At 38.1% G+C, this 25,617-nt stretch overlaps 1 protein-coding gene across 2 annotated transcripts; it reads right to left on the bottom strand.

Annotated features, from left to right (window-relative positions):
- Positions 1-591: 591 nt before the first annotated feature.
- Positions 592-24,108, bottom strand: LOC127176141 (synaptopodin 2-like protein). 2 transcript variants are annotated; one of them, XM_051127636.1, is made up of 4 exons: positions 23,972-24,108; positions 18,302-19,452; positions 6,917-8,826; positions 592-3,006 (listed from the first exon to the last, which is right to left on the bottom strand). In XM_051127636.1, the coding sequence occupies exons 2-4, from the start codon at positions 18,465-18,467 to the stop codon at positions 2,263-2,265; spliced, it is 2,820 nt and encodes a 939-aa protein (XP_050983593.1). In that variant the 5' UTR covers positions 18,468-19,452; positions 23,972-24,108; the 3' UTR covers positions 592-2,262. The 2 variants fall into 2 exon arrangements, 1 of the variants encoding a protein (XP_050983593.1); XR_007829061.1 differs by lacking the exons at positions 592-3,006; positions 18,302-19,452; positions 23,972-24,108 and adding an exon at positions 11,175-11,796 and having other exon boundaries at positions 8,681-8,826.
- Between the last annotated feature and the right edge of the window lie 1,509 nt (positions 24,109-25,617).

The raw sequence follows: 25,617 nt of genomic DNA, 5'->3' as shown, positions 1-25,617 counted from the left end.
TGTACAAACCTCCTAATGCTTTATTTTTTCACCTCTCCCGTTGTGCATCAGAACATTTCATTTCCATCATGTATGTCAGCACTAAACTAATATGGAAGCTGCATTGGATTTCAAATCACCAGCAGCTTCCAATTATAGTATATGTAACGCAGAGAATTTCCTATCATTCTCTCTCATACCATAAAAACCTTGCTGTGTCATTCTCTTTACATCTTAACTCAATCAATCAGCTATAAGCAGTCAGTTCCTTCCAAATTCGAATATTGTCACATTCCAAAACTCTAACACATTGTCAAAACATACTGTACAAAAAAGCAAAAGGGTCAATTCCTTTTATATTTATGAAGATTTAAAAAAAAAAAAAAACTGAGGTTAATAACTAATACTGCTCTTGCACATTATTTTTTTCTCTTTGGTAATACATGTCAAAGTTCTTTGGTACACCTTTCTGAGTCCATGTAATGCCTTCTTCATTCGATTACAGACAGCTGCATAGATGAGACCGAGATGTGACTTTAGAGGAACGGTTTGCTCAAATGAAAATTTAGTCTTTATTCATTCACCCTCATGTTGTTGCAAAATCATATGATCTTGATAAAATCTTTCTTCCACAGAACACACAAGAAAGTGAAAGTGAATAGGAACAGATGCTGTCAGGCTCCAACCACAACATAGTCACAAATTAGTCGTATTTCAACATCGGCCTTGATGTGAACATTCACTTCAGTTTGTGTTGAATGAAAGAAAGTCAGGCATACCAATTTGTAAGGTGCATAAACAATGACAGGATTTTCATTTTTCATTCTTTTAATGTTCAACTACAGTAGCGTTCAAACATTTGGGTTAGTTAGATTTTAATTTAGCAAAAAAATATGATAAATACAGAAATATTCTGAAACATTTTTACAATTTTAAATAACTATTTTTTTTTATTTAATATATTTTAAAATGCAATTTACTTCTGTGATGGCATAGCTGAATTTTCAGCATCATTACTCCAGTCTTTTCATTGTCACTTGATCCTTCAGAAATCATTTAAATCCTTTTACCCTTATTTTTGAACATAAATGTGAAAGTGCACTATCCAAACTTAAATTGTTATAAATTATGAATGAGGATGCATTTTGAGGTTTTAAGCTTTCAAATAATTTATACTTTCTGATGATTTCTAAAACATGATAAGGAAAAAGGCAACGAAAATACTTTTTGTGACAAAGGTCAGAACGATGTAGTTATGATGTAGATTTTTGAGGTGCACTCTTGTCATAAATTAATCTATTACTGTTCCTACGTACTTTGTAACAACAAACCATGGCAAAATAAATTTAGGAGTTTTAGACCTTTCCAACGATATATAGTTTGTCATGATTAAATTAGGATTTATTTGTAATATAGTGAAGTAAACTTGACAGTTAAAAGGTTAATATACTAATTTGATGCTTAAAACATTTCTTATCCATTAAAAAAAAACAGCTGTGCTGCTTAATATTTTTCTGTTAACCGTGATACATTTTTTAGAATTCTTTGATGAAAAGAAAGCTCCAGAAAACAGCATTTATTTGAGTATTTGTAACAATAAAGCTCTTTTGTCTCTTCTAAACATCTTAATCTTAATCCGTCATTGCTAAATAAATTTCTTATTGAAAATTTAAAATCTTACTAACCCAAACTTTTGAACGATAATGTATTTCTTTAACATTCCATCAACAGTCAACATACTGTATGCAATGTACTGCAAAATCCACAATGCTTTACATTCAATATTTAAAGGGATAGTTCACCCAAAAATGAAAATTCTGTCATTAATGACTCACCCTCATGTCATTCCAGACCTGCAAGACACTCATTCGTCTTTGGAACACAAATTAGGATATTTTTGATGAAATCCGAGAGCTTTTTGACCCTGGATAGACAGCATCGCAAGTTATGCAATTGTCACGTTCACAGCCCAGAAATGAAGCTTTGCACACAAAATTTATTCTCGTAGCTTTATAAAATTACGGTTGAACTACAAATGTCCTTACTACCTTTCTGGGCCTTGAACGTGTTGGTTATGTTGCTGTCTATGCAGGGTCAGAAAGCTCTCAGATTTCATCAAAAATATCTTTGTGTTCCAAAGATGAACGAAGATTTTACGGGTTTGGAATGACATGAGGGTGAGTAATTAATGACAGAATTTTCATTTTTGGGTGATCTATCCCTTTACGGGACACTTTGGTCTACATAGAAATCAGGCAAGTATAAATCATTCCTAAGTGCTTCCTACAGATCTTCAGGCATGCCTCCTCTCTTCACCTGCAGACCGCTGGACCAGCCACGGGGGCAGGTGTTGTAGGTGCGCGCTCCAGGAGAGCGCAGACCCGAATCCTCAGACTCCACCGAGGCGTCCGAGTCGGTCAGCGAGCGGGTGTTGTACAAACGCACCGGAGAGTGGATCATCCGGGTGGGAGAGGGACTGGTAAGAGTAGGCGATTGAGCCCCCAGCATCCGTGGCTGAAATGGACTGACAGGCTTGTGTTCATAAGGCACGATCCCTGCGCTCACCGGGGACATGGGTAGACTCCGGCTGCCCAGCGCCCCGGGAGACGGACTGTTTTTCCGCTTTGCGGCATTGATGATGTTTTTGGCCAAAATGCGGTGGTTGGCTTTGGTGTCCTGGTTGACGGCCGGAGACTGGCACCTGGTTTCCCAGGGTGGAGACACAGGAGAGGTGGCGGTCGGCTTGAAGATGGTACCTGGCGATGCAGTGGTTGCAATGGGCTTGTGGATAGGGCCTGGGGAAGGGCATGTTGTGACAGGTTTGTGGATGGATCGGGGTGAGGGGGAGATTGGTGTGGGCTTGTAGATCGGGCTGGATGATGTAGAGGTCACTCGAGGGCTGCTCGGTGACCAGACAGCGCTGGAAAGCACCTCAGGGCTGGTGAAGCGTCTAGTGAGGTTGGGCGTCCTGGAGGTTGGAGTGGTGGAGCCGGGGCTATTGATTGGTGCCGGGGTCTCCTCCTTAATCTAATAAAATGGAAGATAAGAAAAGATTACTTTTAGAGATGAGACATCACTTTAATTTAGTGTCTCTATGTTACTAAATACACTCACAAACTCACACACTCTAAAAAAATAACAGAGCTCAACAGTAAGGATTTTTCTGTTTGCCGTAGTTCGTACTAAATTAGTACTAAATTGTAATTTATCATTAGATTATAATTTAAAAGTTCATATTTGAAGTATTAACAGGTTAATATTTATTTAAAAATATTTTGAACCAAAAATAAACAACATTTGTAGTGCTGGGCAACGATTAATCTCAATTAATCGAATCCAAAATATGTTTTTGTGTACATAATATACGTGTGTGTACTGTGTATATTTATTATGTACACTGCCGCTCAAAAGTTTGGGATTAGTAAGACTTGCAAACTGTTTTTTAAAGAAGTCTCTTATGCTCATCAAGGCTGCATTTATTTGATCAAAAATACAGAAAAACAGTAATATTGCAAAATGTTATTACAATATAAAATAATGTTTTTTATTTTAATATACTTTAAAATCTAATTTATTCCTGTAATGCAAAGCTGAATTTTCATCAGCTGTTACTCCAGTCTTAAGTGTCACATGATCCTTCAGAAATCATTCTAATACGCTGATTTATTATTAGAATGATCAGTGTTGGAAACAGTTTCTTTTGGAACCTGTGATTCTTTTTTTCAGAATTCTTTGATGAATAACAAGTTAAGAAGAACAGCATTTATTCAAAATATAAATCTTTTCTAACAATGTAAATCTATGCTATCACTTTTTATTAATTTAACATACCCTTGGTGAATAAAAGTATTCATTTCTTTCAAAAAAAAGAAAGAATGAAATTTACTGACCCCAAACTTTTGAACAGCACTGTGTACTGTTAGAAAACCTTTCTATTTTAAATAAATACTGTTCTTTTTAACCTTTTATTGATCAAAGAAACCTGAAAAAAAATCACAGGTTCCAAAAAATTGTATTATCAACATTGATAATAAATCAGCATATCTGAATGATTCTGAAGGATCATGTGACACTGAAGACTGGAGTAATGATGCTGAAAATGTAGCTTTGTATCACAGGAATAAATTATATTTTAAAATATATTTACATAGAAAACACTTATTTTAAATTTAAATAATATTTCACAATATGACATTTTTTTCTGTATTTTTGATCAAATAAATGCAGCCTTGATGAGCATAAGAAACTTTACAAACCTTTAAAAATCTTACTGATCCCAAACTTCAATATAAATTATATGAATATAAATGAATACATTTAAATACTTGTACATTTTTCAAAATATACACTGTATGTTTGTCGTTATATATACATTATAACTATACACAGTACACACACATATATTATGTACACAAAAACTAATATTTTGGAAGTGATTAATCACTATTAATCATTGCCCAGCACTTACATTTTTAACATTCTTATTATATATTTCCATCTAATACTATTGCATTTTACAGCAGAATTTGAATTTGTCCCATATTACAGTGAAGCTGCTTTAAAAAAATCTATATTGTATAAAGCGCTATATAAATAAAGACTTGACAAATTCACACATCTAAATTAAAATGATCACAGTTTACAAACAGTGTTTGCTAGCTATATATAATATTTAAATGTTATTATACTTTAGATGTTATTATACTGGAAAGTCACTATTACTTAAAGTACTTTTACTAGGCAGATAATGCTGGACATCATGTTAGATCATTTTATTTAGCTGACAAGGTTAAAATTTGATAAGCATAATTTGCAACTCACAGCAAAACAAGGCATAACATTTACGAGGCCAGCACAAAATTTTTAGGCAATGTTTGTTATAAAAGTAGATAGTGAGGAACGTTAGTGTACGGGAACAAAGATATCATCACACTCGGGATACAACAGCTGCAGAACAATCCTTAATTTCAATAACCATACAAAATCGAAAGGTTCACGTCAGGTACTGTGCACACGACTGGGCAAGAATAGCATCACCGAAACATCTGAAACACCTCCTGCAGCACTGCATGCAACTTCAGATGTGATGTTATCGATATCAGGCCTTCTCATGCACGCTGTGATTACACCGAGCTGTTTATTCTCGTCTAGTGTTTGAGTAGTTTCCCAGCACACCAAGCTATCATGCCATCTTCAGATCGCTTGCAAACACGTTGCCAAGACCACTAACCTTTACTGAGATATGCATTTGCACTGCTGAGGCTGCTGGGCATGTTTTCACCTCCAGCAAATGTGTTTTTCCAAGCATGAGGGAGGCCAGAGGTCAGGCCGTTAGCCTAAAGCTCAAGCCCGCAGGGGCCTGTTACGGCTCAGATGTGCGTTTTCAGGGGGCAGGCCAGGAATGTGTGGGGCACATACATATTCAGTCAGCGTTAAAAAAGTTTCTAATTTCATTTTGGGTCAGAGCACCATGCGGCGGGTGGCTCTGATGTGCTTTGTTTTGTTGGTACAAGTGTATAGATAAAAACACTCTGTGGGAAAACTATCTTGGGATTCTCATTTCGGGATAGATACTAACGAAAACTGAAACAACTGATTAGAGGCAATGCTAAAAAATAGAAGAAATCCACAAAGGAAATTCAGCAGATTAGTCAACAGAAGAAGATAATATGTAACCCTGGACCACAAAGCCAGTCTTAAGTAGCACAGGTACATTTGTAGCAATAGCCAACAATACATTGTATGGGTCAAAATTATCGATTTTTCTTTTATGCCAAAAATCATTAGGATATTAAGTAAAGATCATGTTTCATGACAATTGTAAATTTCCTACTGTAAATATATCAAAACTTAATTTTTGATTAGTAATATGCATTGCTAAGAATTTCATTTGGACAACTTTAAAGGTGGTTTTCTAAATATTAGATTTTTTTGCACCCTCAGATTCCAGATATTCTAATAGCTGCATATCAGCCAAATATTGACCTATCTTAACAAACCATACATCCATGAAAAGCTTATTTATTCACAAAATTGTCATTTATGATTGGTTTTGTCGTCCAGGGTCACATGTAGTATGAAAACCAGAGACAGAAAAGAAGCTGAGTGTTTCATTGTTTTAATGAAACAGAGTAGACAAAATCACTTGAAAGAGAAGAAGCCAGAAAGAAACAGTTTGTTTAGAAACAACCAGCATAAAAATAGACACTAGAATGAAGCCGGAATGAATCATTAAACTCAATTACGGCTTTGTTTAATTAGATGCCTGCAGTGGAACATAAAGTAGTGTATGCACACTACATTAAGTACATACTACAAGCTGTAAACTAGAACTATAAATCAAAGAGAAGCACACAGAACTAATTAAGAAAAACTACAGTACAGGTGCCATAATGTGAAGAGGGTGTCATATCGTCCTACTCATATTAAATCGTATTTCGTACATCATAAAAGGCAAGGCACCATCTGCTAAACTGCTTATGAGTTTGTACCAACTCCAACCTGAAAACTTGGAGGCAAGCGTTGGAAAATGACACACTGGTTTTGTACCTAAAATACATCTGGCATGAGTGTGAAACTGAATAAACTGTAGTTCTGAATCACAAAGCTGCTCTAAATTATAACCTCTTGATTAAAAAAATAAGTAAAGTTCAATTCATGGCCCTCTGGTGGCCAGTTTATGAATTACAATTTAAGTCAGTTTCACAATGTAGGACATGACATTTACTGCCTCCACATGCAAAGCTTAAGAAATAAACAAGAAACAAACAGACCAAGATTTCATGTTTCTTGTAGGCCTATTTTTTGTGGACATTGGACAGTCAGTTCAATGTGTGTCTATTTTACGTTTCTTCCAATATACTTTGGTCTGAAGAGTAGATAAAGCAAAGAAGAGTAGAAATGGAAAGGTTTAAAAGAATGAAGAGGGTTTCCACACCTGTGGGTTGATACCAGCTTTTTTGGTAGAGAACGTGGGACGTGGTGCTTGGACGCCAGAGCGAGGTGAAGCCACACGTTCTGGAGCAAAAGGCGACACTGGGGAGCTGACGCTGCCTGCTGTGATGGGACTGAGAGGCGTCATAGGAGGCGAAAAGCAATGGGCTGATCGATAGGTGGCGGATGGGCTGTAAGGCGATGGCAATGGGCTTGTTGGAAGGGACGATTGTCTGGGGATTGAGTGAACATGTTTAGGAGCAGGGGCGGCTCTGGGAAGAGTGCTGTAGGGATCTTTCGTTGGGTTGAAGATGAAGAGGGATGAGTTAAGCTGGTATGGCTGATGTTTGGACAGCTCCATTTCGATTTTAGTGCAGCCGTTCTCCAAGGGCATTTCTGGAGGTGGAGCCGGAGCAGGTGCTGGCACTTTGGCAGGGACAGTCTTTTTCTGAGTTGCCTTCTGAGCTTGAAGGGACTTTGAAATTTCTGCACTTATATTGGAGGAGCTGACTATGGCTTTCACTCGACCGGGCATGTTGGATGGATACACCCACGAAGGCGGCAAGGACATGGTTGGAGAGGGTGATCTCGGATCCTTGCTGTCGTGGACGTACCTTTCCATCCTCGACTGGCGTTTGGCAAACAGCTCAGCTCCTTTTCCTGAAGCATCGGTCAGGGCTTGCTCAGGCTTGTGCTCTATCCTGGCACGCGTCCTGGAGCTTTTCAAACTCGAGGCCCACTCTGGCACCGCAGCTTCCTCGTGAACGTCCTCGTCCTTGGCCAGGAAGTTTGAGGCTTCAGCCCCGAGAGCCAGCAGCTCCTCCTCTTGTCCAGCATCTGGCTGGGGTTTTTTCTTCTTTTCATCTGCACACTGCACCATAGATAGTAGTTCGGGATTCGGAGCTACTTTTGGCTTCTCCTGAAACGTGAACATCGACTTGCGGGTTGCTCGGCGACTCCGGCCCTCTTCGAGGATGCCTGTTCGGATGGGAGTTACAGATCTCTTCTCACTCAAGAGCTCAGGGACAAATGTAGGCCTTGGGGCAAATGGGCGGACGTAGAAGGAAGAAGAAGGCTGAGGTGAGGGAGCATGCCCTGTGTTAGGTGGAGGAGGGCTGGAGTAGCTGGGGAGAGGAGGAGTTGGGTATGCAGGTGGAGGAGGTGGTGGAGAGAAAACAGGTCTTGTGTGCACTGGGTAAGTTGAAGGCTCATAAGATGGGGCCGGAGGAATCTCTATTACTGGACTTGTAGCTTCAGAGGCTCCGACTGTTGTTGGGGAGAAAAATGGGCGAGCTGTTCTGTTCATGGTGGCGGGCTGTTTAGCCACCATCTTATCTGTTTTTCCATTGCATTGCGCACTGTATCCATTTGAGATGTCTTTATTGTGTGCTCCTTTGGCTTCAGCTTCATCTTGACCATTTCTATCCAAACGTGCAGGGTTATTATCACTTCTAAGAGTAACCTCATCCTTCACATGCTCTGTGAGGTCTTCTGAGAGTTCCTCATCCTTCTCGTTTACAGGGAGAAAGTGTCTTTCCTGGACGCTTTCTTCCTCCCGCGTAACCTCGCTAGCATCTTCCATGTCGCTGCCAGTACTGCGGATTCTGCCGGCCGACCACGTGAGACCTGTTTTGAGGTTCCTGTGATTCAACTCCTTGTCCTGGGCCTCAGTCGAGCACTGTTTGTCCCATGTCCGTGGACTTTTAAAAGATGAATCAATTACATTCTTAGATGCCTCCTCTCCCCCTCCTCCGACACTTACGAGAGTGAAAGCGTTCACTCTCTGTCTGCGTCGGTTGAAAAGTTGGACGCCTTTGGAGTTGGAATTGGCCTGGAGTTGAGCCGCAATGATCTGACTCTTGGTCCGTGCCTCCTTCAGCTCCTTCTCAGACAAACTGGCACTTCTGCTGAGGTCTGTAATGGTAAAAAAGCACAACAATCAACTCAAGAGAGAATTTAAACTATATAACACATTCGCAAAGCAAAGTATTGCTCAACCCAACTTATAAATGTCAAATTTAGCACAACCCACCAAGTATTTACAAGTCTTATGAGGGAGGTGTTATTTTAAATGCGCTTAATTGTTTCAGCCTTACAAACAAAGGGTGCTGCATATAATAACACAGGCTTTTTTTATTAGAGAGAGAAAGTAATTGGACTGGTTTTGGCGAATATTTTTGCCAATTTTGGCGTTTTATTTCATGACCTCACCATTGCTGTCACAATCATTTTGTTGCATTTTAAGTTTCAGCTATAGTAGCAATGTGCCCAAATGGGAGTATAATTATTTTAAAAGTCAAGAGTATTATATGTCTTTCAAGTAATTTTAGCTTCTATGAGTCACTCTTTTAAAAAGATGAATCATATTAGTTTGTCGTCTTTTTTGCGGATAGACTTATAAAAGAAACGCTGACTTAAAAACTTCAAGGATTTGTGGTCAAAATTATTCTTTTCACAGTTAGCTGTGATTCACGGAGCCTGAAGGCAAACTTTTGTAAAGCGTATAATTCTTTCACACATTTATAGTTCTAAGAACCTCCTGTAAATAAATCATAATGCTGATATTTGCAGTTCTACTCAGACTTTGGCAAAGATGGATGTTAAAACAGTCATCTATTTGTTGAAAATGGCAAAGGTTTATTGACTGGGCTAAAAAGCCCCATTCCGAGCTGCAGAAAGTATTTCCTTCACCATGGGCTCTAGTCCCTCCCTTAGCATTCCTCAACTGCCGAGAAAATTCTCTGCTTAAGACTGCAGCACGCTTTGAGAAGTCTCTCTGAGGCACAGGAGCCATCAGTCTATATGCTGACGCCCCGACAGGTTCATGCCTTTCCATCATCAGCTTACAAGACAAAGTCTACATTTAAATGCTTGAACTTTGACCTGCAGTGAAATAGTGTGGTATCAAAGTTTCAGTAAATAAAACAAGAGTGTCTACAAAAGAATGAGTGCCTCAGGAAAGGAACTTTTAAAACTCAAACCCTCAACATCTTATACCAGAACATTACATCCTGAGGAACAGACTGTTAACAATTACATCACTGCCTGCACGGCTTGATTCAATATAAGCGTGGTTAACCTGTGCAACATAAACACAATCTGTTTCCCTAATAGACCTTTGAATAATTAACCACTTTAGGTTTCCCTGAGGTAGTTTTTAGCTTTTATCCTCAACCTCAGACTTGGCAACGAACCTGAAAACAATTTTCAGAGTGTTTTTTCTCTGTCCAAGCAGGTAGGTCTTTGTCTTGCCAGAGCCACGAGTTTAAAAAGGTAGTAAAAAAAAAAAAGCAAGAGTTCTAAATCTATGCCGTTAAGTTTTGCCAGACTCAAAGGAGCTTTTATATCACATGGCATAAAATTATAATAGGGCATGAATAATGTGCATCTGCCTTTCATTCCACCAGCAAAAACAGCTCTTTATTTAGTCAAACCATGCAACACAACCTCAAGCACTCGGATAAAAAAACTCTTAATTTTTTCTTCACAGATATTCATCTTTACGGTGTTTAAAATGATTTCTTTTTATAAACCTGGAGCAAAATCCGATAATTAGCCATGAATGTTCAGCTTTTCTGTTTCTTTTTCTTTAAATGTATAATGTGCGTGTTTCCCCATCAACCTAAGTACTTTAAATAAGTATTTCATTAAATTTAACTTTTTCTTTAACAAAATTTAACATGTTTTAATTTCTTCCTTATTTTTACTCTCTGTCATATCAGAGCCAAGCAGAATAGTCAATTTAATACAGTTATGGACTTAACTCACTGACATCTTTCTACTTTTACAAGGAAAATGATCTAAATCAATTAGGTCACATTAAATTATTTTTTTTTCTCTAGAATGAAACTAGCTAATTTAGACCACATGAAGCATATTTTAGGTTATAAGATTTTTTTAACAGTGTATAGCCAAAAATAACTTTAAAAACATTATGTATGAGATCCACAAGTAGCAATTTGTCAATTTAACTTCAAAACAATGTTGTTTTCTTCTTTTAAAAACTTGCTGCCTACTGTCTGTCTATGACTAAAGACAACCCAAAGTGGCAACAAGTCTTGCGTTCACTCACTGCATGCATTCGCTGCAATATTGCTCTCTTCTAGCTTTAAAGAAGATGCATCACAATGTATAACTTAAACGATCTATGTCATCAAACCTCAAAACTTAAATCTGACTTTAGCACACGCCTTTCACAAATCTAAGCGTTTTATTACGCAGATAAGTTTCAGAAGCACCGGGTCAAACTAAACTTCTCTTACCTTACATTAACTCTGAATACAGTCTCTTTTGTTGCTGCTTCGCGAGCTTTTCTAATTTAACTTCATGTGTTTCCTCCACTCCCCCTTTAGCAGCGAGAGCCTGGATCGGATTTCGTGTCGTTGCGAATGATGATCTCTAGCGCGCTCCAAATGCGCATCGAGCATGAGGCGGGCAGGCTGGGGCACTGGACGAGGTTTGCGCTTCCCTTTTGCTTTTTTTTTTAAGGATGGCTAGGCTGTGTGACGCTCCTGGCAGACTTTGCTTTTTGGTTTGGTACACTCCAAATTCAACAGCGAAAAACCGAGATACAGAATAGACCTAGATAGCGGAGCTAGTTGTCACGCGGGGAGGTTGTCACAAGGTCTATATTCAGTAACTATGAGGTTTTGAGCCCACTGTCCAATTACACAAATGTTTCTGTAGCAGTGGTTTTGCAGGTTGTTTTTAAGACATAGTTCAACTCTCTTAAGTATATATATTATATCTCACCCACATGTTGTTCCAAACCCTTATGACCTTAAAACCCGTTTCTTTCTTATGCGAAACTCTGAAGTAGAAGCGGAGTGACAGCCTCAGTCACCATTCACTTTCATTTAATGGGAAAAATATGCAGTGAATGAGAATGGTGACTGAAGCTGTCAGTTCCTGACTTTCTGCCAAACATCTCTATTTGTGTTCTACAGAAGAAAGAAAATCGTGTGGGTTTCAAACAACAGGAGGGTAAACTACCATACTTTTAAAAATGCTGGATTATTTTTTAACCTACATGCTGGGTTCAGCATGTTGGGTCTTTTTATTGGGTTATTTTTAATATTTTACCAGGTGCTGGGTAGTTTTTCTGAATGCTAAAAATGCTGGGTAATTTTTTTTAACGCAAATGCTGGGTTCAGCCTGTTGGGTCATTTTATTAGGTTATTTTTAATATTTTTTACCCAGGTGCTGGGTAGTTTTTCTGGACGCTAAAAATGCTGGGTTATTTCTTTTTAAACAAAATGCTGGTTTCAGCTTGTTGGGTCATTTTATTAGGTTATTTTTAATATTTTTTACCCAGGTGCTGGGTAGTTTTTCTGGACACTAAAAAATGCTGGGTTATTTTTTTTAACCCAAATACTGGGTTTAGCTTGTTGGTTCATTTTATTTAGGTAATTTTAAGATTTCTTAGCCAGGTGCTGGGTAGTTTTTCTGGACACTAAAAATGCTGGGCTATTTTTTTTTTAACCCAAATGCTGGGTTCATCTAGTTGAGTCTTTATTGGGTCTTTATTAATATTATTTTTTATATTTTTACCCAGGTAGTTTTTCTGGATGCTAAAGAAAATGCTGGGTTATGTTTTTTTAACCTAAATGCTGGGTTTAGCTTGTTGGGTTATTTTTTTTTAACCCTGGACACTACATGATGCTGGGTTATTTTTTTTAACCCAAATGCTGGGTTCAGCCTGTTTGGTCATTTTATTGGGTTATTCCTAATATTTTTTTTTACCCAGGTGCCGGATAGTTTTTCTGTAACTCAGCTGCTGGGTCATTTTTACTGTCAATACAAATGATTAACCCCTCACACACCTACCCCGCACTGGGCCAGTGTAATCCAAAGTTTGGTAGTTTGTGGCAAACCGGTAAAACTGGTCACATCTAGCCTGGTAGCCTTCTACAAATGCAGCATTCACCTGATATACACATAAAGTGAACGACGCACCATGGAAGTGTCACTTCCCGCCAAACGAATACGCAACGCGACTATTCTTCCCACAGATTCTAACTGGCTGATCTTGCTGCTCCTGTCATGGTCTAAAACTTTTACTGAATGTTTTTGAAGATTTTATGATGGTAAAAGACTTGACATTGAATACAGAAATATTGAACATGAACTGTTCTTGTCCGATGAAACACATTTTAGAGTACATTTTTATTATTTCAAATGAAAAACCTTCGATAGGTTAACTGACCCAGCACTATGTCAAAAAACAACCCAGCAAATGGGTTAATATATAAATTACAACAAGCTGGGTCAAAATAACCCAGCATGTGTTATGTCCAATATTTACCCAGCGCTGGGTTGCCAAATTACCCAGAAATTTATTTTTATTTTTTTTGTAAACCAGTAGGAACGATTCAATTTCATGACTGCTGTGGCCTTGGATGTACTTAATCACGTACAGAATCTGTAAGTTCGCACATTCTGTTCCGTGCCAAATTAAGTGGCCACATTTCACCAGTGTCATGTATAGAATTAATGTGTCAGCTCTTTCAGAGGATTGGATGTCGGGGAGTGAGTCGTCCGGCAAACACGCTTGCCTGGGCAGATGGACACCTGAGCCTCAAGGGTGGAGTTCAGTTTAGACCGCAAAGGTTTGCTTGCTTAGCCGATCCATCGCACCTGAATCATAACCCTCATGCTTAACTTATCATTAACATGAAACTTGTTCAAACCTAAAAAGTAGTGGTTGGAATTCAGGAAAAGGAATAATGTTCCCGTTTCCTTGGTACTGAGCTGCACATGATATGTGGACTCTCAGTTTGGACAGATGAGGGAAACTCCCTCACAGCTTGAGGATTTGGGGACCTGGCAGGCCTAGGGTTGTATATCAAAGGTCAGATTCCCCTGTCGGATGTTACGGTGCGCTGGGAGGATAGGATAAAATGACAGTTTTCCTCTGGGAAATGTGTGCAAGTGTAGAGTGATGAGATCAGAAAGGAACTTTAAACCCATGAATGTGCAACTACTCATCACTGTCTACAAAACCTGTACTAGGAGACACTTCTCACTGTACTGCCTTACTCTCAAGTAGGACAACGATCACAAGACAGCATCTTAATTGACCTGCCATACTATTATGAAACCTACAGGTGTGGCCATAAGTTACTGTACATACAGAAGCTGCAAAACAAGAACAACCAATAAAGAACATAATGTGTATTAGGATTCCAAAAATGTACTAATCCTAAAACTCTGAGGGAAAAAAGACTTTCAGACTCTCAGACTTTTGCACAACACTGTATCATTTTCCAATTTCATGCTATCAGCATCTGGAGATGCAAGAAAGGAAAGCAAAACATTCTGCATCTCATCAAATCACGATGCTGTGTGCAGACATTAATCCCATACAAGGAGAGAGAGAACGAAAGAAAAAGAGAGAGAAAATGCTGACATTTACTTCAGGAACGGTATGAAACCAATATAAAGTGTCTGAATTAGCTGTTCCATCTCAGCCTTTCCACATCCTCCCCTCTCGCCATTTTGCACACTCTAAAGCTGTAACAACATCACAGCAACCTCTTGAATTCTGCAAAACAGTCTGAAATGGGTCTGAATTTTCATCAGTGGGGCTGTAAAATCCAGTCACTGGTGTGAACTGCCGCCTACTACACTTGCAGTGGGTGCCTGGTCATCTGCAAACCTTATTATGCATTCTTTCCAGATAACATTACCCACAGCTAAAGCATTATGGTCAGTGGGTATGAAGTGAAGAGCTATTACTGTACAGCTCATCTGCGTCTGTGAGGAAACAAATGTGTCACTGAGGGTTTAGTAAGAACTGATGTCTAAACAGCAGCATGTTACGTCAGTCTGTTTATCTGATGGTTATAATGTCTCTCTTTCTGTAGGGCCTGTAAAAGCAATTAACTTTTAAAGAATACATTTGTTTTGACTCACATATCTATTTAAATGAATTACATGACTTAACTTTGATTGCTTAATCACAACATTCTAAAATCGCTGCAGTATTAAGACACTAATGACACTTAACTGTATAATTAACCATTGACGTAGTTTGCAACAATTGCAACCAATTTTCTACATAGTTTTGCTAGTTTTGTGTCATAATACAGCAGTGGTGTGCAGCAGTAATCTAAGATGAGGAGGCATAGTCCTCACATTTTTTAAATAGTTTTTTTAATTACATGTAAATTCATGTCCCAGTCACATTTCTCGGTTAAATAAACATTACTTATAAAACTTAAACTTATTTTCGGATCATCAGAGCTATAGGTAAACACTGGTCACAGATATGGAGATGTACCTTTAATTTCAACAAGTTGATTTCTCACTAAAAAAACCCACAGATCATGTTTTCAGGCCAATTTTTTATATTGATGTATTGATTACTTTGATGTAACAAAGTGGTTATACGTGAGTGTTTGAGTTGTTTACGTAAGTTTTTATTAGTCTTCCCATTAACGCCATTATATTGTTCATTCAGACTGATTAGGGTTGTCAAAAGGTACCGGGTTCGGTACTTTCGGTACCTTTTGACAACTTTATGTGAAAGAGATGATTAACTGCTTATTTATATTTGTATATTTTCATAATTTCACACTGAACCTCTAAATTAATGTAGAAACAACATAAAGATAGTATATTATAAATATGTGTTTAATGGCATCTTTTTAATAAGCAACCTATTATTAATAAAGTACTGATACCAATACTGCTACTGGTGTCTCTGTTAACCCTTGTGCAACCTTATAGACATTTTTGTCCATTTTAGTTTTAGAGTTTTTTTTTTTTTTTTTGATAATTTTGCCTGTGTTAATGCTAACCGCATAATTTTTGGCTCAGGTGTGTATTTTTATTGGAATTTAATATTTCACCCTCCTTTCCTTTAATGAATCTATTTTACACTAGGTACAAAAAATAGTTCCCCTCAGTACTTTTTGGACAAACATGTCCTCATTGAAACTTCTCAAAATTGCAATTTTTAGTCCCAGGGCCATTTAACTATAAAATGATGCAATATTTGTTAATAGGCTTTTATTCTGTTGGCAAGGCTTCAAAATTAAAATTTTTACTATTTTTTTACTAGATGGTGCCATTTTTTCAAGTTCGGCATATAAAGCAAATTTTCGATTCCTTATGCATATTATTGTCAATTTTATAAATTATGCAGCTATAATTGTGTGGGTATGTTGGTATGGATGTCAGAACGTGGTTTGTATGTGTGTCCTAAATAAAGATTTACGTGTGATTCGAGCACCTGTTTGAGAGAGTACAATTATATTGTACTGCAAATCACACATCCAATCGCTGTGAACGCCAGTGGAGCTTTGCTGGAATCTAATGGGAAAAGTTTGGTACTACACCCAAACAAAATCTTACTTAAAGCTATTTTTTGAAATATCAACCTCAAATTTGAAACACAACTTGTTTAGATTTATGGCTTTGATTTTCTATCCATTTTTAACAATAATCTGCCAAGGGTCTTCTTTAAAATAAGACCAAACTTAAGTCTGTACTCCCAAGCTTTAAATTTTTATAAGAGTTTTTTGACAAGGACATTTTTGTCCTCTAGTTTAAATTGACGCACAAGGGTTAAAATATTTCCCCTCGACTTTACCTATTAATTATAGCTATTCAGCATTACAGTATAATTGAAAGCCATTATTTTAAGCATTTAATAGGCTCTGATATATATATATAACAACTTTTAAGAGATTTTTAAACAATCTTCACTTAAAATATAAATCGTACATATAAACAATATAGGTTCATTTTTATTCAAGCTACAAAAGTTAATCAGCAACTAAAGCAGAATAACTAGAGTGACTAGAGTGGTTTTTCTTTTTCTTTTGTTCTTTGATTTACATTAATGACAGACTTCAGCAAGTTTTACTTTAAAGGCAGCGCGGCCTCTTTAAAACCTGATGCACATGCCAGACTCTGTAACTCAGTTAAGACTACGTTTACGAGGTAAGTCACCAAAACCGCACATTTTTACATAATTGTGTGTGTTTTGTCAGTTGAAGCGCTATTGGCAGTCTGTCTGAACCATCTCAGTGTATGTGTACAGTAAAACGCGCAGCCTTTCAAACTATACTTCATTTGATAATAATTTTTGTCCAGTGTTTGCGCAATTTCTCGCTAGAAATTATGACCAATAACACTTTTTAGTGTTGTTGATATCTCATAACTCCCTAATAAGCGCCTGTCAACACTGCCCTTGTGAAAAACAAAAAACAAAAAAAACAATAGAGCCATCACAGAAAATTCTAATGGATTCCACTACAAATACCATTACAAACATTACAAACCATTAACTTTTAACCATTAAAACCATTAAAAATGGTTTTCTGTATTGTGTTTTGGGACATATTCCATTAGGATTTATTGGTTTTAACAAGCCATCAATAGAAGGTGACCAATTACCAGTAGAGACCAACAGGGTCCATTACAGTTTCTGTTAAAACCAATACAAGTCCCATTATAACCAGTAAAACCATTACAAATTTTGTGATGGTGTCTATTGTTGTATTCAGCAGGGCTGTCTATTGATGTTGCGTTTTCCATACATGGTTGTTGTCGGTCTCTTTCTTTTCTTTTTTGGATGGCCTGGGGCAGTGTTGCCACCTTGCGGACAACAGTTCTCCCTCGGGCCAGATGAAGATGATTTGTCATCTTGATTTGTCCCGCGAGCCACCAGTTGAATAGCCTGCTTTAGGGGGTCTGTTAAAACTCAATGGGCTCAGGGGAGGTGAGAGAGACGTGACTCCTGCTGTAACTTTATCTTCTGGTGTCACTGTTTTGCAATGTTTCTTTAGAAAAACGAGTGATTTATATGCTTTTTATGTCATAATGTCTAGACTAGTATTTGCTTTATTTTATTTTTGTACTAGGAGGGAGACACTGCCTCCCTTGTCTCCTTGGAAGACACGTCTCTGAGGGTATTCACAACTTTTTTTGTCAGTTGAACCCTCCTAGTGAGATTTTAAGCAAATATTTAAATAATTTAACAACACTTTCACATTCTCACGGTTCTCTGATGTTGGTTTATGGTCACATGACATCTAACGAAACTACTAAAATCACACCTTTTTTATGGCTACTGTTTTGCTTTAACTAATTTGCTTTAATGTTTGTGTTTTTTATGTTCTTTACACTTTTAAAAACTGTAAGTTTTAGTCTTTTTTTATGAGCTCAAAAACCCCAATTTAAGAAACCCTGATAAAATTAAAAAAAATTATCTCAGTGTTTGCATTTATTTATTTATTTAGTAAGCAGCCATGTCAGGGTCCCGATCTGTTTTTGTAAATTACTCCTTACATATTATACACCCAAGAGATAGAAGTATGCTGCAAAATATCATGTACTTCAGATTCAAATCTGTAAACAAGATACGGAAGAAAATATTTACTTGTTTTCCGCTCTATCTGGCAAGATGTCATGCCTGGCTGTACTTTGACCTTGCAGTGGTCATCTTTCTCCAAGATGTTAGTTGTTTTGTTGAGGGTGGAGTATGTTGTAGTGGTAGGCCCACCCCAGCTGTCCCCTCTTCTAGCAGGCTCATGCTTGCACTCCATCCCAGCCCGCTTCACTTGGTCCTTGCCTAAGAGACTCTCTTCTTTCGCTGATCCCCCTTTTAGCCGGCACGCTTGCCTGGGTGTGACAAAAGCTTTCTTTTTGTCAGCTGGGGCGTACGTTTGGCTTGTAAGAGGTGGTTTCAGGATCCCCTGACTGTTTTGTGCCTCCCGACTTGCGAAGAATCAAGGATCAAAAGCAGGATCAAAGCTCTACATTTTGCTGGACGTTTTCTTCACGCTAATCCTTTGGAGTAGGCGCGCTACCGCCCAGAGATGAGCTGAGAAATGTACTTTTGCTTTCAATCTGCACAATATTATTCAAACTCTAACAAGACCTCCCTGGAGGTACTTCTCGATGTACCCTGGATCAGTTCCCATGGAAAAGTGCCAAGAAAATTTCACAACTGGGATATGCTCTTTTGCAAATGCAGCAACGGCTGAAGGACTCTGTTCTATTTGCGTCTGTTTTCGATCTCTTATCCAGATATTTGTCTTTCTTTTTCGAGTCAGAGTCACCAAAACATGTCCCCCGAGTTTATCGCAATCTCCCTGTTACTTTAAAGGCACGCGCAGCCCTTGCTTTTCAAAACGTTTCAACAATGTCAAGATGAAGGGCAGTGCTTGGTGCTTTCCTGCCGTTTCATTAGCACATGAAAAAACACATTCAGCCGAAAGGTCGTCCAAACGTTTTGACTGCAGCTATTGTAATCGCTGAACTTTTTTTGCCAAAGCTTTATTGTGCTTAATCCAAATGTTTTATCACCAAGTGACTTGATCTCCAACCCACCGTCAAGAGCAGACATATAGTTTTCTTGCGTGTTTCAGATTAGGTCCAAAGAGGCTCCTCGGACAAGTATGTGGTATATCCAGACAGGGCTTAATGTCTTAACCTCTAGTTGTGTAGGTGAAATGAAAGGCCACTGGTTGAACATCCACTACTGCCAGAGTACAAGGAGCCAGTGATCTTCTTCTCGACTGCTACTTCCTGAAACATACAAGATGCAGACTGTCAGACAACATATACCATGCTAATACAGAATATTCAACAAAATATCTCAACATTTTAAATCTGAACTAGATGAGGTGAGAAACCTCACGAAGGAAATATTCCTCTGTTTTTTATTATACTGCAAGAAGGAGGGGTATTTCCTCTGGCACTGTGCACTTGATATTATTTGTGAAAATTACACCCCACCCATTGTCAAATCAGTGGGAGGAATAAACTGCATTTCCTACATGTGAAGTCTGAACAATACATATCTCGTTTTCCTCCTGACTGATATCAGGAGACAGGATAATGAAAGGAACAGGTCTTGCCCAATTAGTTTTTTATTTTATAAAACTGATTGTAAAGGAAGGAAGGTCAATATTTTTCAAAGCTGGAACATGTAGAAAGACAGGTTTTATTATTATTATTATTATTATCATTTATTTTTTATTTTTTATTTTTTTCATTAAAATTATACATTTTCCCCTTTAAATATTTTGACTAATTTGGCTGACTACTTTTTTAATATATATATTTTTTGTGACCTTGGACCACAAAACCAGTCATAAGAGTCAATTTTTTGAAATTGAGATTTATACATCATCCGAAAGCTAAAGCTTTCCATTAATATATGGTTTGTTAGGATACGACAATATTTGGCCAAGATAAAACTATTTGAACATCTGGAATCTGAGGGTGCAAAAAAATCTAAATACTGAGAAAATTGCAAAAAAAAAAAAAAAAAACGTCCAAATGAAGTTCTTAGCAATGCATATAACTAATCAAAAATTAAGTTTTGATATATGTACGGAAGGACATGATCTTTACTTAATATTCTAATGATTTGTGGCATAAAAGAAAAATCTTTAATTTTGACCCATACAATGTATTGTTGGCTATTGCTACAAATATACCTATGCTACTTACGACTGGTTCCACTCTAAGCTATTTACCATTAATTTTTCTGCAGTTTTTTCCTTCAGTCCACTTGGACCACATAAAAACCCACGAAACCCTATAAATTACTGACTAAATTGCGCTTAGTATAAGAATCACCTCAAAAATCTCAAAGTAAAATTGTTTGGTGAACTCATGCTTTTTAAAGATTTAAGGGTAGAGACGAAACTTTTTTCAATGTCACAGCTAAATATCTTGTCAATTAGGGAATTTTCCGTATTAGGACAGGCTTTGCCTGTTTTAGCCGCATGCTGAAACAGGACAGTGTGTTAATTGGCAATTGTACAAATAACACAGTCTAGTCTCAATAGCACTGAATCACCCTGTCAGCTGCGTGTCGTCTCTCTCACATCCTGTAGGCTGCAACAAGGCCGCGGGTCACATGAGGTAATAAGACCCCATTAGTCTTCATCACCCCCTTTCAAACATTGTTTTAACTAATAACACCTATGACAAATGAGCGGTCTGTTTCACTCTTTCAGTGATTAGCTCGACCCCTGTGCGTTTACGTTTGGGAGTTTACGTCCCGCCCACTGCAACAGTCAACTCAAAGTGGCCGCAAAAACAACACCCACTGTTCATGCCCTCCATGCCATCCTCCACAAATAAAGACAATCAGCTCAAAAAAACAAACACTCTCACCCACAAAAGCCTCTCACAGGCTCTCTGCCTTTCTCTGCTTTGGACGAAGCATAAAGAGCAGTTGCTTTGTTTTGCAATGCTTTTGAGTAATGTGACCTCAGATGATGCTCTGACAAACCCATGTCATCCAAGATGTTCATGTCTTTCCTTCTTCAGTAGAAAAGAAATTAAGGTTTTTGAGGAAAACATTCCAGGATTCAATGGGGATCCAAATTGCAGTTTCAGTGCAGCTTCAAGGGGCACAATCCTAACCGAGGAATAAGGGTCTTATCTAGTAAAACAATCAGTCATTTAAAAAAAAAAAAACACAAATGCTCCTTTTGCACTAGCTCAACTTCACGTATCACGTAATCACTTTGGAAAGGTCAAGCGTAACATAGCTGGAAGTACCGACTCAGTGTTTACAATGCGAGCGTGCAAAGAAAGTCAAACGCCCTTTACAGAAAACAGTAATACAACGATGTCTGACGAATTTGAAGTTGGAGGAGAAAATGAGATGGAGTTTTTAGCCCTGCCCTACATTTTTTTAACCAAAGTACACAGACGAAGAACTAACCGTGCGTGACCTTTCCAACATGATTGCGCAATGCATGAAGTCATAGACATGCATCGTAGAGCTTGTGCATGATAGGGCTGCAACGATTCCTCGATTCTATTGAAGTACTGAATAGAAGAGTTCACACGTTTTGATGTCCGCATATTCAAGAAATTACAGTGGCTGCTGCATTTCTGTCATAAAGAAATGGACAAATATTAAAGATTAATTGGACATTTGAATTAAATGTTGTTTAGTCAATATTAAGAAAGGATTAGATCGTGCAGTAAAGTGTAAAAACAATCATCAGGCCATTCCCACCCTCTGCAGGCATTTGTTGTAATGTGTAATGTATATTGTTTATAATACATTATGTATTTTAACAGTTTTGTTCTGTAAAACCATACGATTACTTGCTTTTAATGCTTTATTTGAACTAATTATTATTGCCGCATTGCTATTATATATGTATTTCAACTTATTTTAAAGGCTACTGTTCACTTAGGTCTATTTTTATTTTTAGAAAAAAGGGCTTATTGTTTCACTAGATAAGACCCTTATTCCTCGGCTGTGATCGTGTAGAGCCCTTTAAAGCTGCATTGAAACTGCAATTTGGACCTTTAACCCACTGAAGTTCACTAAATGGAAAAAAATTCTGGAATGTTTTCCTCAAAAACCTTAATTTCTTTTTGCCTGAAGAAAGACAAAACATCTTGGATGACATGGGGGTGAGTAAATTATCAGGAGTTTTAGTTCCTTATAAAGTCACCAACTAATTAGCAATCAACAAATTCTTTTCCTCGCCAAAACATTTTGAAGATTGAAAGCTGATGCTTCACAGAGCATTTAAACAACAGGGCAAATCTTATGGATTTGCTGGGAAAAAAAAGTACAAAGATAAATGTTTTTGCGTCATAAAAGTGTCAAAGTATGCTTATCTTATCTGATTTCACTTTCCTGGTATTTACATTACAGCATTAACTTACCAGTCTACCTGCACGGCTCCCTCACAGATCTCTAACGATTTGCCATCATTTGATTTACGAGTCATTCCAATCCAATGAGGGCATACTTCTGCTCATACACCAATCTAATGAGCCGTATTGAGCTCTGCCCATCACATTCCATATGCTATCAGTCCCGAGGCACCGGATGCAGGTACTGGGAGATAGTATTTGTGTGTGTTTTGGGCTGTATCCGTTACAGCATATAATACGAGCAGTAATGGTGTACGTAACGGTGTCTGACACAGCGTTTTGATAGACCTCCGGGGCCCGACAGGTCTCTCTAATCTCCCAGATCCATTACAGCCCTCCAGGGCCAGATCCTTCAACCGTACGCCACGGCACAACGCAGAGACCTGCTCTTCAACTCGGCTTCTTCGCACAAAGGCCTATTGAAGCACCTGTAAGTGGCCTGAAAAATAATTTGGGGGTTGCACTCTACATTTGGCATTCTTTGAGATGCAAGCCTTGGCTTGCACAGGCTGATGACAGACAGCAAAAACACCATTAGTTATAAACTTCAATGAGGCTCAGAGACATGGTGTTTGCTTTGTAAGCGCACATATATAAATTATAGAAAAACAGAGAAATCATTGACGTGCAAGGTCTCGCTGGGTTGTGCGTTCAATAGAAAGCTGAATAATGACACTACTGTATATAAAACTGTATAAAGGTGACTTGACAAAGTCTGCAGAGAATCAAAGAGAAGACAAAAATAACAAAACCAGGTGCTTGGGATAGAGTGTAAATACTGTAACTGCTTTAATTTCATTTTAAATGCTTATTAAAGAGGCATAAACGCACATAAAAAAGAAAAACTAGCCTTTATTGACTCTGACAAAGCAATAAATCCAATACTTATCTAGCAGATCCAAACAGCAGATAAAACTTTATCACCATTAAAAAGCTGCGACTTAACAAGTCTTGCAAATTATGCCACCCAATAAAAGTTGAGATCAGATAAAGGTCAGTGACAGATGCTCAGCATGACGTCTCCTCTAAACAGAACCCCTGCCTAATGTATAAGTCATTACTGTCGCTAAGAAACTCCAGCACCGGATATTCGTTCTACTGTTACTGCTCGCTGCTCAAATTTATCATCATAAGAACCACACGCAGGCAGGACAAAGGACAGCCAAACAGGGAACACATGAAGCCCATCGCCAGTGAGATTATCCCTCCGCCGGGAGGAGAACGCAGTTAACATCCTCAATTATTCAACCCAAATATTTAGAAAGCTCGACTTCAGAAGGATTCCTCCCGGTTGCAGCTGGCTACCTCACAAAGTAGGTTCTTCAAAGATGCAGTTTGCGATTCAACAGGTGATAAAGCTGATAACACAAACTCAGCAAAAGTCTGGAGCTGATGTTAGACTCACCTGTACTCCCAAGTGCTTCGGTGTGTATGTGATGGTTAGTTTGTTCAGCCCCTTTTCAGGTCCTCCTTGCGTTCACCTCCCCCTCTGTCTCACATGGAGTTACGCTTTCGTTCTCGCTCTCTCTTTCTCTCTCGCAGACTGAAAGAAGGGAAAAGGGGGTGTGGACGAGCAGGAGTTGGAACACAGAGAGTTCTTTGTCTGCCTTCTTCATATGGTTTCCTTCAAGCATGCATACTGAACACATTATACCATTATATATTTTCATATTTAAAGTAGGGGTGTTTAAGGAACGGTGTGCACTTTGCTCTTTGTCCCGCTCAATTTTTTACACCGGACAGGGGAATACAACATACGCCGCACATGCATGCACTAAAACTGCCAGTATGTGCTTGTTTCTCATTGCTATGAGTTATAAAAAGTAACCAGTGTCGTGTGTTTTCTCTTGAGAAGAATAAAGTGTAACACAAAGGGCCTTGCAGATTGGTTTCACAGACACGAATGATTCTTGAGCTGCGCGTTGAAGCGAAGTAAGATACTTAAAGTCTCAATGGGATGGGATCTAAAGCCTGCTGATCTCCCAACAGAGATGTCTGTCTGTGAACAGACATGTGAGATGGAAAACAAGGCATCTGTAGCGGGACAAATACAGACTTCAGAGCATGTTTAAAGGTTATTTTAGTGAAAACGATCTCTATGATATCTCAGTGTTGTATGCAACTGTGTAAACTAAGCTCTGATCTGTATCATCTCTAAGTGCTTTTGCACAGTTGAAATAACACTCACTGCAAATCGTTCTTGTCTGAAACATTGAGCGCCTTTGTAAACCCATCAAATATTTGCTTCTGTTTTGAAATGTCGTACCTGGGTGATATTTGAGGCCGTCGGCCATATTCAAACTACCGTCTCGGTCGTATCCAGGATAAAGGCGTTTGTCGGCAAAAACTGGGTCAGACCTATGATGAGAAGTATCAAAGAAGTTCATGGTAATTTCACTTAGTGCAGTTAAATATTAATAATAATTAATAAAATAAACATATTAATAACAATTATTTAAAACCATTAAAATGATTAAAACCAGTGCGCTGGTTTACTCACCCCCTTGTCATCCAAGATGTTCATGTTTTTCTTTCTTCAGTCGTAAAGAAATTATGCTTTTTGAGGAAAACATTTCTGCAGTTTTCTCCATGACTGGACTGATATGGTGCCCCAATTTTGAACTTCCAAAATGCAGTTTAAATGCAGCTTCAAACGATCCCAAATGCGGTTGTAAACGATCCCAGCCGAGGAAGAAGGGTCTTATCTAGCGAAACGATTGGTTATTTTCATTTTAAAAATACAATTTAAATACTTTTTAATGCTCGTCAAGCCTTGCTCTCCCTGAACTCTGTGTATTCTGGCTCAAGACAGTTAGGGTATGTCGAAAAACTCCAATCGTATTTTCTTCCTCAATTTCAAAAATCATTTCAAAATCATCCTACATTGCTGCAGAAGTACCGACACAGTCTTTGCAAAGTGAACATGCAAAGATCAAACACCCTTAACAAAAAAGGTAAAACAGAGATATAGGACGGTTTTGAAGTTGAGGGAGAACATGAGATGCAAGTTTTTCGACATACCCTAACTTTCATGAACCGGAACAAAACAGT

This window comes from Labeo rohita, chromosome 14 (genome assembly GCF_022985175.1).
Source record: "Labeo rohita strain BAU-BD-2019 chromosome 14, IGBB_LRoh.1.0, whole genome shotgun sequence".
Taxonomy (NCBI): Eukaryota; Metazoa; Chordata; class Actinopteri; order Cypriniformes; family Cyprinidae; genus Labeo; species Labeo rohita.
The sequence above is the reverse complement of the archived record's forward strand: the minus strand, read 5'-3'. Positions and strand labels throughout refer to the sequence as shown.